This window comes from Pan paniscus, chromosome 16 (assembly GCF_029289425.2).
Source record: "Pan paniscus chromosome 16, NHGRI_mPanPan1-v2.0_pri, whole genome shotgun sequence".
Classification (NCBI taxonomy): Eukaryota; Metazoa; Chordata; class Mammalia; order Primates; family Hominidae; genus Pan; species Pan paniscus.
This window is the reverse complement of record NC_073265.2, coordinates 65,352,259-65,367,354: the sequence shown is the minus strand read 5'-3', so window position 1 is coordinate 65,367,354 and position 15,096 is coordinate 65,352,259. Positions and strand designations below refer to the sequence as shown.

At 53.8% G+C, this 15,096-nt stretch overlaps 1 protein-coding gene across 2 annotated transcripts in view; it reads right to left on the bottom strand.

The window, feature by feature from the left end:
* The window catches only part of TMEM266 (transmembrane protein 266), a 148,474-nt gene that overhangs the window by 38,215 nt on the left and 95,163 nt on the right, over positions 1-15,096 (bottom strand). For both annotated transcript variants that reach the window (XM_003818970.5, XM_034939190.4), the window contains exons 4-6: positions 13,300-13,454; positions 9,876-9,949; positions 181-237 (exon numbers count right to left, since the gene is read on the bottom strand). In XM_003818970.5, the coding sequence (XP_003819018.1) occupies positions 181-237; positions 9,876-9,949; positions 13,300-13,454 (286 nt within the window). The remainder of the gene's footprint in view (positions 1-180; positions 238-9,875; positions 9,950-13,299; positions 13,455-15,096) is intronic.

Here is a 15,096-nt window from a genome sequence, read left to right as displayed (position 1 = left end):
TTGCTGGAAACAGTCTCAGTTCCCCCTCCCTGCCCCACCCAACATGCGCAGCCACAGAGGTCAAGTGGGAGAAGGAGCCAGCCTTTCTGATGGTGTCCACCCTGGAATGGATGGGACATGACATTTTCCCGCTTCCAGGATGGCAGAGTGGGGGCTTTGGGGGTGGACATTGGTCTTTACCTCTATTTTGTTTTCGATGTAATCCCAGATCCCAAGCACCACAATCCGTAGAACAGTCTGAGGAAAGGAAGGGAGAAAGTGGTTATTCTCCAGGTCTTCCTCCAGCCGAGAAGATTCCAGAGCTCAGCACTCAGAGCTCTGCTTCCGCATTCAGTAAAAGGAAAAGGTCTCCGCCATCCCCCAAGCATTCCTTGGCCCCTGTGCCCTCTCCACTCCCACTGCCAGTGCCCCAGCTCCAGCCTTTGTGGTGGCCGTGCCTCCTGCTAGCTCCTCTGCCTGCAGGCTCAGACCCCCCATCTCTGTGCCATCCCCTGGGCACTCCTGATGCCATTTTCAGTGCTCCCCGTACATACAGAATACACTCCAAATCCCTTGGAAGGATACTTAGGACCTTGCCTGCCTCTCCTGTGTCATCTTTTGCCACTCCTGTCATGCTGCAAACCACTTACGAATCTTCAAATATACAAGCTCTCTCTCTCATGTCCTTGTCTTTGCATGTGGCAAAAACGCAGTTGACTCCCTTCTCCACTCCCCGACCCCAAATCTCCTCCCTCCTTCCTGTACAATAACTGAAGCTCCAGCATGGCCACCCAACTAAAGACTACATTTCCCAGCCCTCCTTGCATCTGGGAGTGGCCATGTGACTACATTCTGGCCAATGGGTAGCAAGCAGAAGCACGCAGTACAACTTTTAGGTTGTGCCCTTAAATGAATTAGGCTCCTCTTCCTCCTTCCGTCTTCCCAAGGCCCAGAATTGGGTGCATAAGTATGATGGTGTGCAATCTTCAACCAAGGAGGGCCAGGCCGCAAGACAAAAGCCTGCTGGGTCCCCAACAACCCCAAGCCTTACCTATCCACTTAATGTGTTTTTCCGTGAGAGAGAAATGGACCTTGCCTTGTTTAAGCCCCTGTATTTTGGTTTTCTTGTAACAGCAGCTTGGCCTGTGCCTAAGCCAGCAGGGCTTTCCCCTTCCTGTCCTTCTGGCTTGAACGTCACCTCCATGAAGCTCTTGCACACTCCCCGGCTCAGCTGGTGTCTCCTTCCTGGGTGTTCCTATGGTTTCTGGGCGTCACCCTCCACAGCACTTCCTTGTACCTTGTGCTGATTCCCTCCCCATCCCCCAGTGGAGGCTCAAGGGACCTGGTCTGCTGTCTCTCTTTTATCCCTAACACCTGGCATACAGTAGCCACCAGGCGATTATGCACTGTGGACAGATGAACAATGCGTGCACGAAGGAATAATTCCCGAATGGTGCTGCCTTCAGGAGCGGTTTCCTCATCAAGAGGACATCTTTCTCCAAAGAAGCCCCTAAATGCTGGTCTCGTAAGATGCCGGTGCATTTGTCTGCAGGCTCTTCCTTGAGCCAAGATGACTTTAATTCACGGTGATTCACACCAGATGGTGCCCCTCTCCCGCATGCCTGTAGTACAAGCCTAGCCTTCTGAACTCTGCGAAGCTGCCTGGAGGATCATCACCCACTGCTGTTATGCCACAGAAAGGCTTGGCTGGTAAAATCCAGCTCTTTCTCGTGAAGGACAATCTTGATTTCTGTGAAGGGATGGGAAGGTGAATGCTTGTGGGGGACAGTCATGTTGCCTTCTCTGAGTAGAGAGAGGAGCATGTGGCAGCCTGAAGTCCGCTCCGCTATAACTTCCCGGTCTCTGGGTGGGTGGCCCCACGCTTAACTGCGAGACAGCTTGCAGGGGTGGGGAGAGATCTGGGTGCGGTGGCCACAATGTCTTGAGATCAGAGCTCAATAATGAGCTGGTTGTGTGGCCTTGGGCAAGTCAAATCCCATCCCTGGGCCTCAGTTTCTCCTTCTGCCAGAGAGGTGGGTTACATGTTATAATCCTTCCAAATATTTATGAGAATAATATCTGCCATCTACTATATGTCTGTGAATGCCAGACCCTGGGCCAGCCCTTCTAACATGTGATTCCCATTTTACAGAAAGGGTCAGAGAAGTTAAGGAAGCTGCCCATAGCCACACAACCATCAGGAATGAAGGCAACATTTGGACCCAGAGGTTTCTGGTTCTGCAGAGTGTACTCAGCTGTGTAAGAACACCACGTAACAAGCAGGCGCGATGGCTCACACCTGTAATCTCAGCACTTTGGGAGGGCAAGGCGGGCAGATCGCTTGAGGTCAGGAGTTCAAGACCAACCTGGCCAAATGGTGAAACCTCATCTCTACTAAAACTACAATCATTAGCCGGGTGTGGTGGTGCACACCTGTAATCCCAGCTACTCAGGAGGCTGAGGCAGGAGAATTGCTTGAACCTGGGAGGTGGAGGTTACAGTGAGCTGAGATCATGCCACTGCACTCCAGCCTGGGTGACAGAGAGACTCTGTCTCAAAACACACACACACACCACATAATAATATGGTTTCTTTTTTTTTTTTTTTGAAACAGTCTCACTCTGTCGCCCAGGTTAGAGTGCAGTGGCACTGCAAGCTCCTCCTCCCAGGTTCACGCCATTCTCCTGCCTCAGCCTCCCGAGTAGCTGGGACTACAGGCACCCGCCACCATGCCCGGTTAATTTTTTGTATTTTTAGTAGAGATGGGGTTTCACCATGTTAGCCAGGATGGTCTCAATCTCCCGACCTCATGATCCACCAGCCTCGGCCTCCCAAAGTGCTGGGATTACAGGCATGAGCCACCTCGCCCAGCCATATGGTTTCTTTTGTTGCTGCCCAACCCCTGTAATTGTGCAGAGATTGAAACTTAGTGTTTGTCTCCTCTGAAATGCTACAATAGCCATATCTATCCTGAACTCTCAATTCTGGGGTGTCCAAAACAAAAGTCCAGGCTGGGAAGATGGGAATAGGGCCTGGTGCAAATATAATTTCTGCTATGGCAACTGCTCCTCCTCTTTCTCCCCCTTCTTCTCCTTTTAAAATGGTGGTAAAATACACATAACACAAAACACACCATCTTAACAATTTTGAAGTGGCCAAGTGTGTTAAGTACATTCACACTGCTGTGCAGCCATCACCACCATGCACCTTTAGAGCTTTCTCACCTTCCCAAACTGAAACTCTGTACCCGCTGAACAGTAACTCCCTATTCTACCTCTCCCCATTCTACTTTCTGTCTCTATGAATCTGACTCCTTTAGGATCCTCAAATAAGAGGAATCATCATGCTTCTTTAGAAACAACACTCTTCTTAGCTGAAAAGGCAGAGGCCCAGGAGTGAGGGGTGGAGGGAGCCAGCCAGGGTGGGACTCAGCCAGCAGAAGTTGAGCAGGAAGAGGAGGCAGCAGACAGTGCACCCAGAGCCTCTGTGCCCCAGGAAGGAAAGGGGCTGAATGGTTTTATGAACCAGAGCAGTGCCAGGGAAGCAGGTGAAACAGCTAGAATCCCAGCCGCTGCCTTCCCTCTGTGCTGGCCCATCCGCAGGGGACCCATCCTCGGAGGCCTGGCTCGAGCCCCACTCTTCTGGGAGCCTTTCCTTCTTAGCTCAGCCCATGGAAACAGAATAGCAAGAGGCCGCTGTGGAGAGGGCTCGGGAAACACCTCCCAGCCAGGCCTCCTGCTAGAGATGGGGAAGCGGTGGCTCCAGGTCAGGGTCAAGGCCAGAGTGACCCTGGCTCTGATACACCCCACCTGCTGGCTTTTCCCGCCCCGCAGCATCCTTCCCCTCCCCAGACACCTTTGCCGAGACCCACTGTCCACGGAGGCAGGGACAGAACCTCACTGCCCTGCCCCGCACAGACCGAGTATAGTCTTAACACCTCCGAAAACACGCGCTGGACTAACCCACGGACTGCCTGTCCTTCTCAATGTGCAGCCAAGGACGCCCCGCTTAAGCAGCATCGGGGGGTTTACGTGAAATGCAGATTCCTGGACTCTCGTGGACAGCCAGGATATCAGAAACTCTGGGCACAAGCCCCGGAATATGCTTTTTAAACAAACTCCCCCGGAGCACCCGACGGAACCGCAGGGATGTGTGAGGCGACCCTGCCCCGGGTTACAACAGGAGACCACAGGCCCACAAGCAATAACGAGAAAGGGTGTTAGATGGGGAGTCAAGAGTCTAGTCCTCTTTCTGGCTCCGATCATTCCTTACTAACCACCTGACACTGGCCGGATCTCTGGACAGATCTGGACTGAAAGCAGATCCACGCCCCTCATGCGGCCACCTTCAGAGCTGCTCCAGAGCTCAGCGAGGCACACGGCTCACTAAAAAAGCAGGGTGACGATGAGGGATTGCCCCACCCCCAGCCATAGCCCCAGCCCCAGCCCCAGGGCCGTGGCCTTGCAATACTGGCCCCTAAAAGTTGCAAAGGCCTTTGAAGGAGCATCTGAGGAGCTGGAATCCCCAGCTTCAGCCTCCTCCTTTCCCACTTGGAGCGAAGGGTTTTCAGCCTCCTTTATCCCAGTTTTGCCTTCAGGAGGCTGCTCTGATAAGCAGTGTAGGCTACAGCCTTGGCAAACACTCAAGGATGGTGCCATTTATTGAGTATTATGAGCAAAGTTTTTATACCATTTGAGAGACGCAGAAACTGAGGTGCGAAGAGTGGCAGGTGAACCTTCTGGTCCCTGGACCCCTCTTGCCTTCCGCCTCAGGTGCCCTCATCTTCTGCTCCTGGTCAAGCCCTGCTCTCAAGAAGGGACTCCCCTCATCTCTTCCAAGGGAAGGAAAAGCTGACTTCTCTGAAGGAAGGGGTCCAGGCTTCAGGCTGCAGGAGGGGAGAGTGGGAAATCCCAAGCCTTGCACCTGGTCCAGGCCCTGCCTCAGCCAAATGGCAGAAAGGGCTCCTGCCCCTTCCTGCTGCCTGAGGCTGAGGCCCTCCCCTCAGCAGAATCAGCGTCTTTCCCTGGGGAGGGGCCTGATGAGGCTGCCAGAGTTTGGAAACCTTGGGAGATGTAGGCAGAAGTAGCTGTTAGTCTATAAGCTGGCTTTGTGCAAATTTTTAAAAGGCAGAGGGAGATCCCCAGATCACCTCTTAGTGAGCAGAATGGGGGCTGGACACCCCTGTGCCCTGCAGAGCCATCCCCATGTGGGGCCCGCCAGCCAGGGAGAAGGGAGCAGCCATGTCTAGCCCCAAGCCCGCGGCCACCCAACACTGTCGGCAGTGGGTTGGGGGCGTAGGGTGGTGCGTGGCTCAGGGGAGCAGGCTGGTCTAAGGAACAGCCACCATGGGTACCAGGCACTGCTGGCTGACCCCTGGCACTTCCTTAAGAAGCAGATCTGCTCTTAGACAAATTTTCCCTGGGGTTAAACTACAATGGCAAGAGGAAGACGTGGATTCCAGGATCCAACTACAAGGCTAAAGTAAGAAATGTGAAGATCTGTGTGGTAGCTGACACTGTCACCAGTCTCACACTGGTGAGGAGAAGAAAAATTGGGGCTGGACACAGTGGCTCTTGCCTGTAATCCCAGCACTTTGGGAGGCCAAGTGGGGAGGATCACTTGAGCTCAGGAGTTTGAGACCAGCCTGGGCAACATGGCGAAACCCCATCTCTACAAAAAACATACAAAAATTAGCCAGGTGTGGTGGTGCATGACTGTAATCCCAGCTACTTGGAAGACTGAGGTGAGGGGATCACTTGAGCCAAAGAGGTTGCAGCTGCAGTGAGCTGTGATTGGACCATTGCACCCCAGCCTGGGTGACAGAGTGAGACCCTGTCTCAAAAAGAAAAAAGAAAGTGTGCTGTGCTACATCGTGGATGAACCGAGAAAACATGCTAAAAGCAGCAGTCACAAAAGGCTACACACTGTAAGATTTTGTTTACATGAAATATCTGGAAGAGTTAAGTTCACAGAGACAAAAGCAGATTACTAGCTGGCAGGGCAGCTGTATAGGGGGCAGGGGGAGTGACTGCTACTGGGAATGGGGTCTCCTTTTGAGGGTGATGAAAGTGCTTTGGAATCAGGTAGAAGTGACGGCTGCACATCACCGTGTGGGTACTAAATGCCACGGAATTGTCCATTGTAAAAGGGTTATGTGAAGAGAATTTCACCTCAACAGAAGGAGGAGGAAGAGAGGGAGAGGAGAGTCAGTAGCTGCTGCCACCACTGCCTGAGGCTCCTGTCTAGAAGGCCAGCCGCGGCCCCGCTTTCTCTTCTCCCAGGGAAAGAGCTGGGGCTGCCTGGGCCTTTCCAGACCCCAGGGATGCGACCAACACCCCACAGCCTGCACTGGGCCCTGCTGCAGGGTGGCCTGGCCTTGGCCAGGAGGCCCCAAGGACTCCTGCAGTCTTGGGGGAGGAGCAGCAGGCTTCCCAGTTCCAAGTGGCCAGCTGGGCCTGGCCTCAGCCAAGGGCGGGGCTGCGCTTTGGAGGAACGTTTGCACAATTCTCCATCTGGATTGCAAGGCCCTGCATATTCTTGGTGCTGCAGGGCCACGTGAAGCGCAGTGACCCTGCGTGACCTGGAAGTCTGGGGCCCAGGAAGTCTCATGGGCATCCAGTCTCACCTTGGACCCTGTGCAGGGACCCCTGCACAGCCTGCCTGATGAGGGGCACCCACTCTCACTGCTTTGAGAGCATCTGTCTCACTGTCAAACGGCTTGGCCCATTTGAACAGATGTCCTCAAACGGAGCCCAAACCAGCCTCACACTCCCCTTCTCTGGGCCTAGCTCTATGGCCTGTGGCCAGCACAGAGCAAAGTAGCCCATCTTCCCAGAGCAGCCTGCAGAGCTCTAGGGTGGGCAAAGGCCGGGGCAGAGGCCCGCTCACCCACCCAGAGGCCTGCACCTGGGCCCACCTGCCATTCCTGCAGGCCCTGGGCAGGTTTCCGCACCTCTCCAGGCCTCAGTTTCACAACTCATAAAATGTCCTACCCACCTTCCAGGACTGTCCTAAGGCTCAGCTGAGAGGAGGGGTGGAGAACTGCTCAGGACAGGCCCAGGGCTCCAGGACAGCAGGAGCCCCGGCGGGGTGACCTTCTTGGAATTTCCTGTGGAGTAATGCCCACTACCTAAGGCCAAGGAGGCTCGGAGTGCCGCCCCACCCTCGGCCCACAGCCACATCCCTGGGTATTAACCAGGAAAGAACTGGCAGACCTGAAGACGTGGTACTCATTTCTCCCAGCTGAGGAGGGGTGCCAGTCGTCCTGGGTCTGTGGTCTGAGTGATCACTCGGTCGGACTTTCTTTCTCAGGTCCTTCCCAGAGACCCCTGGTCCCTTCCCACCCTGCCAGCTTCAGGGCCTCCAAAGGATGCAGTCAGGGGCAAGAGACCAGCTTAGGTGCCCAGAGCCCTGGGTCCAGTTTTGATCTTAACTGGCCGCATAACCCTAAGCTGCTCTCCTTGTCTGTGCAGTATTTTGAAAGGACGCCACTGGTATGGTGGGCAAACACGCAGGCTGACCCACCACTGATGGACACTGAGCTCTCCTGGCCCTTCCTACTGGGCATCCCAGTCATTGTGAGGGGCACAGACATGGTCGCATGTTTCCAAGCTGTCTGGAGGCAGGAGACCTCCATGAGACCCTTCTAGTAACAAGGTTCTGACATGGTTCTTATGGGCACGCAGCAAGACCATGGAAATCTGTGCTTGCTAGTGTGGTGTGAGCTGTGTGTGTATTCCCGCAGGTTCTGTGCCTCATTCATTCGTCACTCGATCTCCATGCACCGGCCCTCCATTCACGCTGGACACTGGCAGGGGTGGCCCCTGCTACCTGCGGCCTGGCTCCACCCCCTCACCATCTTTGACAAGGTCAAGGTAACGGAGCCAGCCCTTCCTCCCCAGTCTCCTGCAGACCCTGCTCTCCCCGCTCAGCTGTGTGAGGACCCAGCCCCTTCCCTGGTTTGGGGGTGCCTATGGGGGACTCGGAGGCTGCGATTCCTGTGCACAGGGGTTTGTCTGTTTCAGGTGGCTTGTCTCCGGCAGTGACAGGAAGGGAATGCCAAATTAACGCTGGGCAATAAATTCTGCAAAAGCCAATAAAACTAAAGCAGAGGGATAGAGGGGAAGAACCGCAGCAACTGATTAAACATTTTTGTTGGCAGTCACAGACACATGGCACATTTTCCAAGGTTTGCATCAAGGAGACATCTGGCCACGGCCCATGTGTTTGCGGGAGGGAATCCTGGCCAGGCAGAGACAAGAGGCCAGGGAGGGCAAGACCCACATGGGGGCTGTAAGCTGGGGAGCAGGCACTCTGCTCTGTGGGGCAGAGGCACCTCCAGGGCAGTGGTCTCAGGGAGGTGGTTAGGACCCCTTCTGGGAGGGCAGTGCTGCGATCTGCCCCCTCCATCTGAGCCTCAGGCCCAGGCTCACCAGCCAGCTCCGTGGGCTGTAGGAGGCGAGGCCCAGGAAAGGGAATGTTCCATGCTTGGAATGCCTGCTGCCCGGCCCACCACACCCCACACCCGGACTCAGGATTCTGGACTCAAGACCCAAAGCCCAGCTCCCTCCTGATTTTTAGGGAGAGAGAGAGAGAGAGAGCAGAGCCATTAGCTAGGCCAGAGGGGACACACAGGAGGATGCTGGGACTCCTGACTCCTGGGGTTCCCCACCTCAGTGCCTCTGCCCACGCCACCCTCTCCTATAGCATCCTTCCTCCCTTCAAGGCCCCCTGTCTCGGGGTCCCAGAGCCCCCATGCCTCAGGTAGAGCAGCTCCCGTTGGTGTGAGATGTGCGTATGTTCCCAGCAGGTGCTGTGCCTCTCTCGTTCCTGCCTTTCCCTGAGGGTTTGCTGAGCCATGCTGAAAGGCCCACGGGACTTCACATGGGCTAATATGTACCCATAGCAGGGATGGGACACTCAAGGGTAGAGTGACACAGTGGCCCGCTGGCTTGGGCCAGTCCTAGGCTCTGTTAGGAGAAACCAGTTTTCCACATGAAACTCTCCTGTCCTTCAGTGACCCTCCAGTGTGCACGGGACAGGATAAAACCCTGCCTGCAGCAGGACCAAGCCAATTCCTCCCACACCCAGATGCAGGCCAGAGTCTCACTGGGACAGCCTGGGAACTGCTCAAAGGAAGTGTCACTCACCCCCATGAGAAAACAGAGGAATGTGCTGCCCAGACATGTCAGCTTCTGCACCAAGCCCGGGGGCCTGCGGATCTCCATAAACTTTCCCCCTCCCCTCACCACAGAGATTCGCACTTGGTCTCTACTGGCCGACTCCAGCAACGCTGACGGCGATCCGTGCTCCCTCAGCCCCCACCTCGGAAACACAGCCTCACACTCACACTGAGAGGCACATCTTTCGGCCCTGTCAGACCCAGGGCCCCTGCAGGACCACGTCGGGTCCACTGCCTGGCCCTGTGACCCCGTTCCCCCACCCCCTGCGTGCTTCAGCCCCAAAGGTCCGGCCAACTGTGGGCCCAAGACCACAGCCACAGCGGCCCAAGAGCTTCCCTGTGTGGGCACCTGGCTTCAGCCTCACCTCCCGCCCGCTCCTTACTGGCTGCAACCAACACTGGCTGCCCCTCAATGCCACATTCAGTCTCACCTTCACCAGTGTCATCGCCCACCCCTCACCTGGAGAACACCTGCTCATCCACTGGGGTTCCTCCCAGGAATCACCTGCTAGGGCCAAACCCCCCTGGCTGGGTTGGGCTCCCTGTACCACTTCCCCCCGCAGAGATCATCTATCTATATTGTGTCTCCCTCCCAGCAGCCTCAAGGGCTAGCAGGGGACCTGATGCTAGAAACCATTTCGAGAAGTAGACCTTGGTTTCCCCAGGACAGGAGTCACCCAACAGAGGAGGTGACAGGGCCAGAGTCTCCACCTACCTCTGAGAAGAACACGGACAGAATGACCAGGCTGATCCAGTGAATCACGCCAGCAAACTGGAATGCGCTGGAAACTGCAATGGACACGATAAGGACCAATTTTAGGAGTGAGGAATTAGGTGCGTTGCTATGGGGGCTTCGCAGCATCCGTCCGGACCTCTGGGACCCCGGGGCCTGCCTGCATGAACGTTTAGATCTGGTGGAAATTGGGTCAGAGAGCAAGAGCAGCTTTAGCTGGCGTCTGCAGTGAAGCCAGTAGGAGATTTGTGAACCAACGATGCTGTTTTTCTTGCCTCCAACGCAAGGGGCTGCCTCCTTCTCCCCCACAGGCCGCCTCTCTCAGCTCCTGCTTGGTCTTGGTGGGCTTTTGGCTGTAGCCAGACTCTAGGAAAGAAGCCCTCCAGAAGGGGCTCATGAAGACATTCACGGCTTTTGGGCTGTGTAGGCAGCTTCAGTTGAGGCTGGATGGGCTTTTAGAAATCCAGTCCACAGTTCACCCCCAAAGTGCTGTGCACAGTCAGGGGACTCTAGGTGAGCTTACTGTGACTTTTCATTCTGGAAACCGAGTGGCAGAGACGGTGGTGTCGGCCAGTGTGTTTTAGAGAGAAGGCTGCAGTGAGGACTGGCAGGGGAGCCGGGCACGGGGTGGAGGTGTCTGCCTCCCTCCCTAGATTGGCAGAGCCAGTGGGATGGGGTCTGCTAAACTTCCACGTTGCCCTACTTGCCCCCAGGTTCTGGAGTGGGAGTGAGGGCAGCCAATCAGCCCCTGAGGGCTCCCGCCCCACCTTTCACCAGCCACTCCTTAGAGTTAAGGCATTTTCTTTGGAAAGCCCTTTTAAAATACATGAAGCCACAGCCAGCCTTTGAACCCTGGCATGGCATGGTTTTTAGCCAGCGAGGCCAAAAGCAGGATGCTGGGGCCCAGGACAAGGGTCAGGTGAGCTCTGATGGAGACTGGGTGGGAGGGATCGCCCCAGAGGGTAGAGGGCTCCCCAGAGGCCTAAAAGAAATACTGGTGGGATACCCTGGGATACCGGGGAAGGGCTGAGAGGGGGTGAGAGGCAGGAATGCTGCTGAGAACATGCCTGCTCTACCTCCTTCGTGGGCTGCAGCCAGGCCTGCTTGGCACACTGCTCAGAACCCCCCCAGGGCCAAGGGAAAGTGCCCAGTGCCTTCAGCAGGGAGGGCCAGACTGAAACAGAGGAACCCACAACCTCTCCCGAAGCTCTGGGATCTGCAGACCCTAGGGGTGGGTAGAAATCAGGTCACAGAGCGTAGCCAGAGGAAGATGGCTGCAAAACCAGGTTCCAGGTGGGAGACTCTGAGGCCCCCTGGCTTTGGGCCAAGACGACCCTTAGAAGATGAGCTCCGAGTCAGGCCACATGAATCCCAGTGGGAACGAAGAGGCTGAGGCCCGTGTGACTCCAAGAAGACCTCCAGATGATTCTGAAAACATAAAATCTCTCCCCATTATTTCTCAAATGAATTCCTGTGCCTTTTTTTACGGTTTGCTTTAGAAGAGCAATAAATCTCTGATTGTGCGTTTTATGGAATTTAAGATGCCTTTTATGAGCTGCTATTGGATCTCCCACCAAAATCAATCTCCTGGATACTTAATTTTAAGCAAAATTCCAGTGTCGGCTGGGTTCTCAGTTCTCCTCAATACCTTGTCACAGCCCGAGCAGCCGAGGGCCCCGAGGACAATCCGCCACGGGGAAAGAAAGGCTCTGTTATGGGCAGGTCTCATAAAAAGCAGACAGTATGGGTGAGTGGGAGGGAAAGTATACAACATGGTTTAATTGAAGACAGGTTGAGTGTAAAACCAGTACCGGTCACTTTATGCTGGAAGATCCTTTAATTGGAACCAAAGGGCCACCAGCTGCATAAAACCCAACTAGGCTTATCAGACAAAAGCAATTCTGTGCTCACCGTCCACGCTCTCTGAGAGAGCAGAGAAGGCTCATGTGACTTGGAGGGAGCTTGGACAGACCCTGAGTTCACAGGATCCCATAAAGGAATTGGGGGCATTTGAGAAAGGAAGCCCAAGATGTCTGAATGGGTTTGGAGGTGACTGGATCTACAGTCCTGGAGTTTGCCAATGGAAGGAAAAGAAATCTCTCTGGGGCTGATAACTGTACCTCTTTTTATTTATTTATTTATTTATTTATTTATTTATTTATTTACTTTTTATTTGAGATGGGGTCTCACTCTGTCACCCAGGCTGGAGTGCAGTGGCGTGATCACGGCTCACTGCAGCCTTGACCTCCCAGGCTCAAATGATCCTCCTACTTCTGCCTCCTGAGGAACTGGGACTACAGGCGTGTGCCACCATGCCAGGCAAATTTTAAATTTTTTTTTTGTAGAGACAGGGTCTCGCCATGTTCTCCAGGCTGGTCTCAAACTCCAGGGCTCAAGCGATCCTCCCACCTTGGCCTCCCCAAATGAGATTACAGGCATGTGCCACCACACCTGGCCTGTGCCTCTTTTTAAATTTGCATTTGAAGGATCTACCTTTTGAGTCAGGGCAATACAGGGAACCAGGAACTGTACCAGAAACCACTCACTTATCCAAAGTCAAGAGGCAAGACACCTGCTCCTGCCCCTCTGGTGTGACAAACAGTAGGGGGTAGGCCTGGTGGGGTAAGCAGTGGACTCTCCACTCAGACAGCCATGTCACTATGGGACATCCAGGACAGAAGAGGTGGAAGACAAGGTTTAACGTGAAACTAAGACAAATGCCAAGAGGAAGAGAACTGGCCAAGCAGTTAAATGACCTGGTGCCTTGAAGTCCCAGCTCCAATACCTCTTACTTAGGGCAAGTATCTCACTTCTCCAAATCTTAATTTGCCTCGTCTATAATACGGGATCATATCCATCTCGCCCATCTCACAGGGTTACTGTAGTGTCAAATGTGCGGAAAAATGCTTTAAAAACTATCACGATACGTATAAATCACACTGCCAACTCACAGCTGGATAAAAATACCAGGAATCTTATCATCACTGTGGTCGCTGTCATAACTAGTTACTACAAGCTGAGATGCCTCCGTAAATGGGAACTCTCTTTAGACTACAGAAAATTCCAACCAGGAAAATTCCAAATGGGAGCAATTAAAAAAAATGCATACAGGGGTCCCCAACGTTTTTCATCTCATCAGTTTCTGATCATGGAATGCTGGGGAGGGGACTGCAGAGGCCACATTGGGCAGAGAGGGGCAAACTGAGGCTGGGGGTGACAGAGAGAGAAGCTGCCAGATGTATTTCCTCCCCAGTGGCCATCCCGATGAGCCCCAGGGCCTGAGGCTGGGCAGCAGCATCGGCGGGGGCAGATCACAGCCTGCAGGTTGGGGACCCCTGATGAATGCAGATGCACATTGAATATTGACATCATATGTATTGGCATATGTATCTCTCTTGCTACTCACACTGGAGAAGCTTTATATCTATTAGAAGTTCCAGAGTCAGGAGAATCACCACCAATATTACACAGGCTACCAGGAAACTGTTGAGACTTGCACTGAGCAAAAATACCTGCCACACGGCTGCTCTCTTCCCACAGCACGGCTTCAGCCAGTTAGACCTGTGGGGACAAAAGTGGGGAGAAGAGAGGCTCAGAGTGGGAGGGGACAAGAGGGTGGACCCCGGCCAAAGCCCTGCTCTCAAACCCACCAGCGTCACTCCTCCCGGGCTCTCTCCCTGGCTCTAGGCTTCATGACGAAACACAACCTTATTCAAGAGGCTGGGGAGCATCATAAAGGGTGAAAATATCTCATTAAGAAATGGAGCTGGCCATTTTTTTTTCTTTTCTTTTCTTTTTTTGAGACAAAGTCTTACTCTGTTGCCCAGGCTGGAGTGCAGTGGTGCAATCTCAGCTCACGGCAACCTCTGTCTCCCAGGTTCAAGCAATTCTCCTGCCTCAGGCTCCCAAATAGCTGGGGCTACAGGTGTGTGTCACCACACCCGGCTAATTTTTGTATTTTTGTAGAGATGGGGTTTCATCATGTTGGCCAGGCTGGTCTTGAACTCCTGACCTCAGGTGATCTGCCCACCTTGGCCTTCCAAAGTGCTGGGATTACAGGAATGAGCCACTGCTCACAGCTGGGCTTATATGCAAACCTGCAGCTCATGCAGCTCTGTGCTTCAGTCTTCTCAAAGTTGAAAAGGGTATGAGACCAACATCTGGTGGGTTAGCGGACAGTCGGCCTATGCAGCAAGTGCAGCGTGGAAACAATGTGTTACTACTGCACTTCCGTGCGTCTCAGAATGCGGTGACATGGGCTCTGGCATTTGGGAGCATCTCAATTTGCCTTTAATAAATGCTCAATGAGTCACTGAATGGATTTTCCATTTTTCAGCTATAAAAAGGAAGATTTGAACCAGATCGCTGTTTTTCAAAGTAGACTGAGTGGAACACTAGTTCCACAGAATGTTCATAGTTGTTATTTGATGCAAAAGTTTCCATGGTTGGGTACGTTTTGGGAAATTTGGGTCCAACGAAGTTAAATGGATATTTTTCTCTGTGGGGCATTTTAGGGCCTTCAATATGCTCTTATGCATCATCATGGTCCCAAAGAGATTGCAGAATCAGGGCTTCCCAAACTTGCTGGACCGTGACACCCTTTGTCACAGAGTGAGAATCTGGCAAGACTAGAGTTCCACGGACTTTCAGGGAAACCCTTGACTATATGACCCTGGACATCACAGCAGAGGTGAGGCCTCCGAGGACAGCAGCTTTCCTGAGCAGGTCTGGAGGTGGGAGGGGTCACGGAATCTGAGCTGGGTGGGCTCTGCAGGGCACTAGACACCCTCCTCTCAGGAGCACGAGAAAGGCCCCTCTGAGGGGCCTGGGGAATACAGGGATGGGGGAGCTGAGGTCAAACCTCACCTGCTTGGTAGTTTAGGTATGAACAGGACCTGCCTGCCACCCTTGCTGAGGAAGAGCTAGGCATCCTGAAGTGGCAGCCACAGCACCAGCCCAGGAGGCCACACTTCTGGCTCTGCCTTCAGCCACCCTGGGGCCCCGAGTGAAGGCTCCTCACCACTGTGGCCTCCGCCTCTGCCTCCCCATGTATAAACAGGGATAATGCTCCTGAACTCACAGGTCACTGAAGTTAAATGAGGGAACTAATCTGCCCTGTAAAGACAATGCAGCTGAAATGGATTGGTGATGATGACGACGATGATGATAAAATATCTGATGGTCCGAACATGGGGTTGGGAAG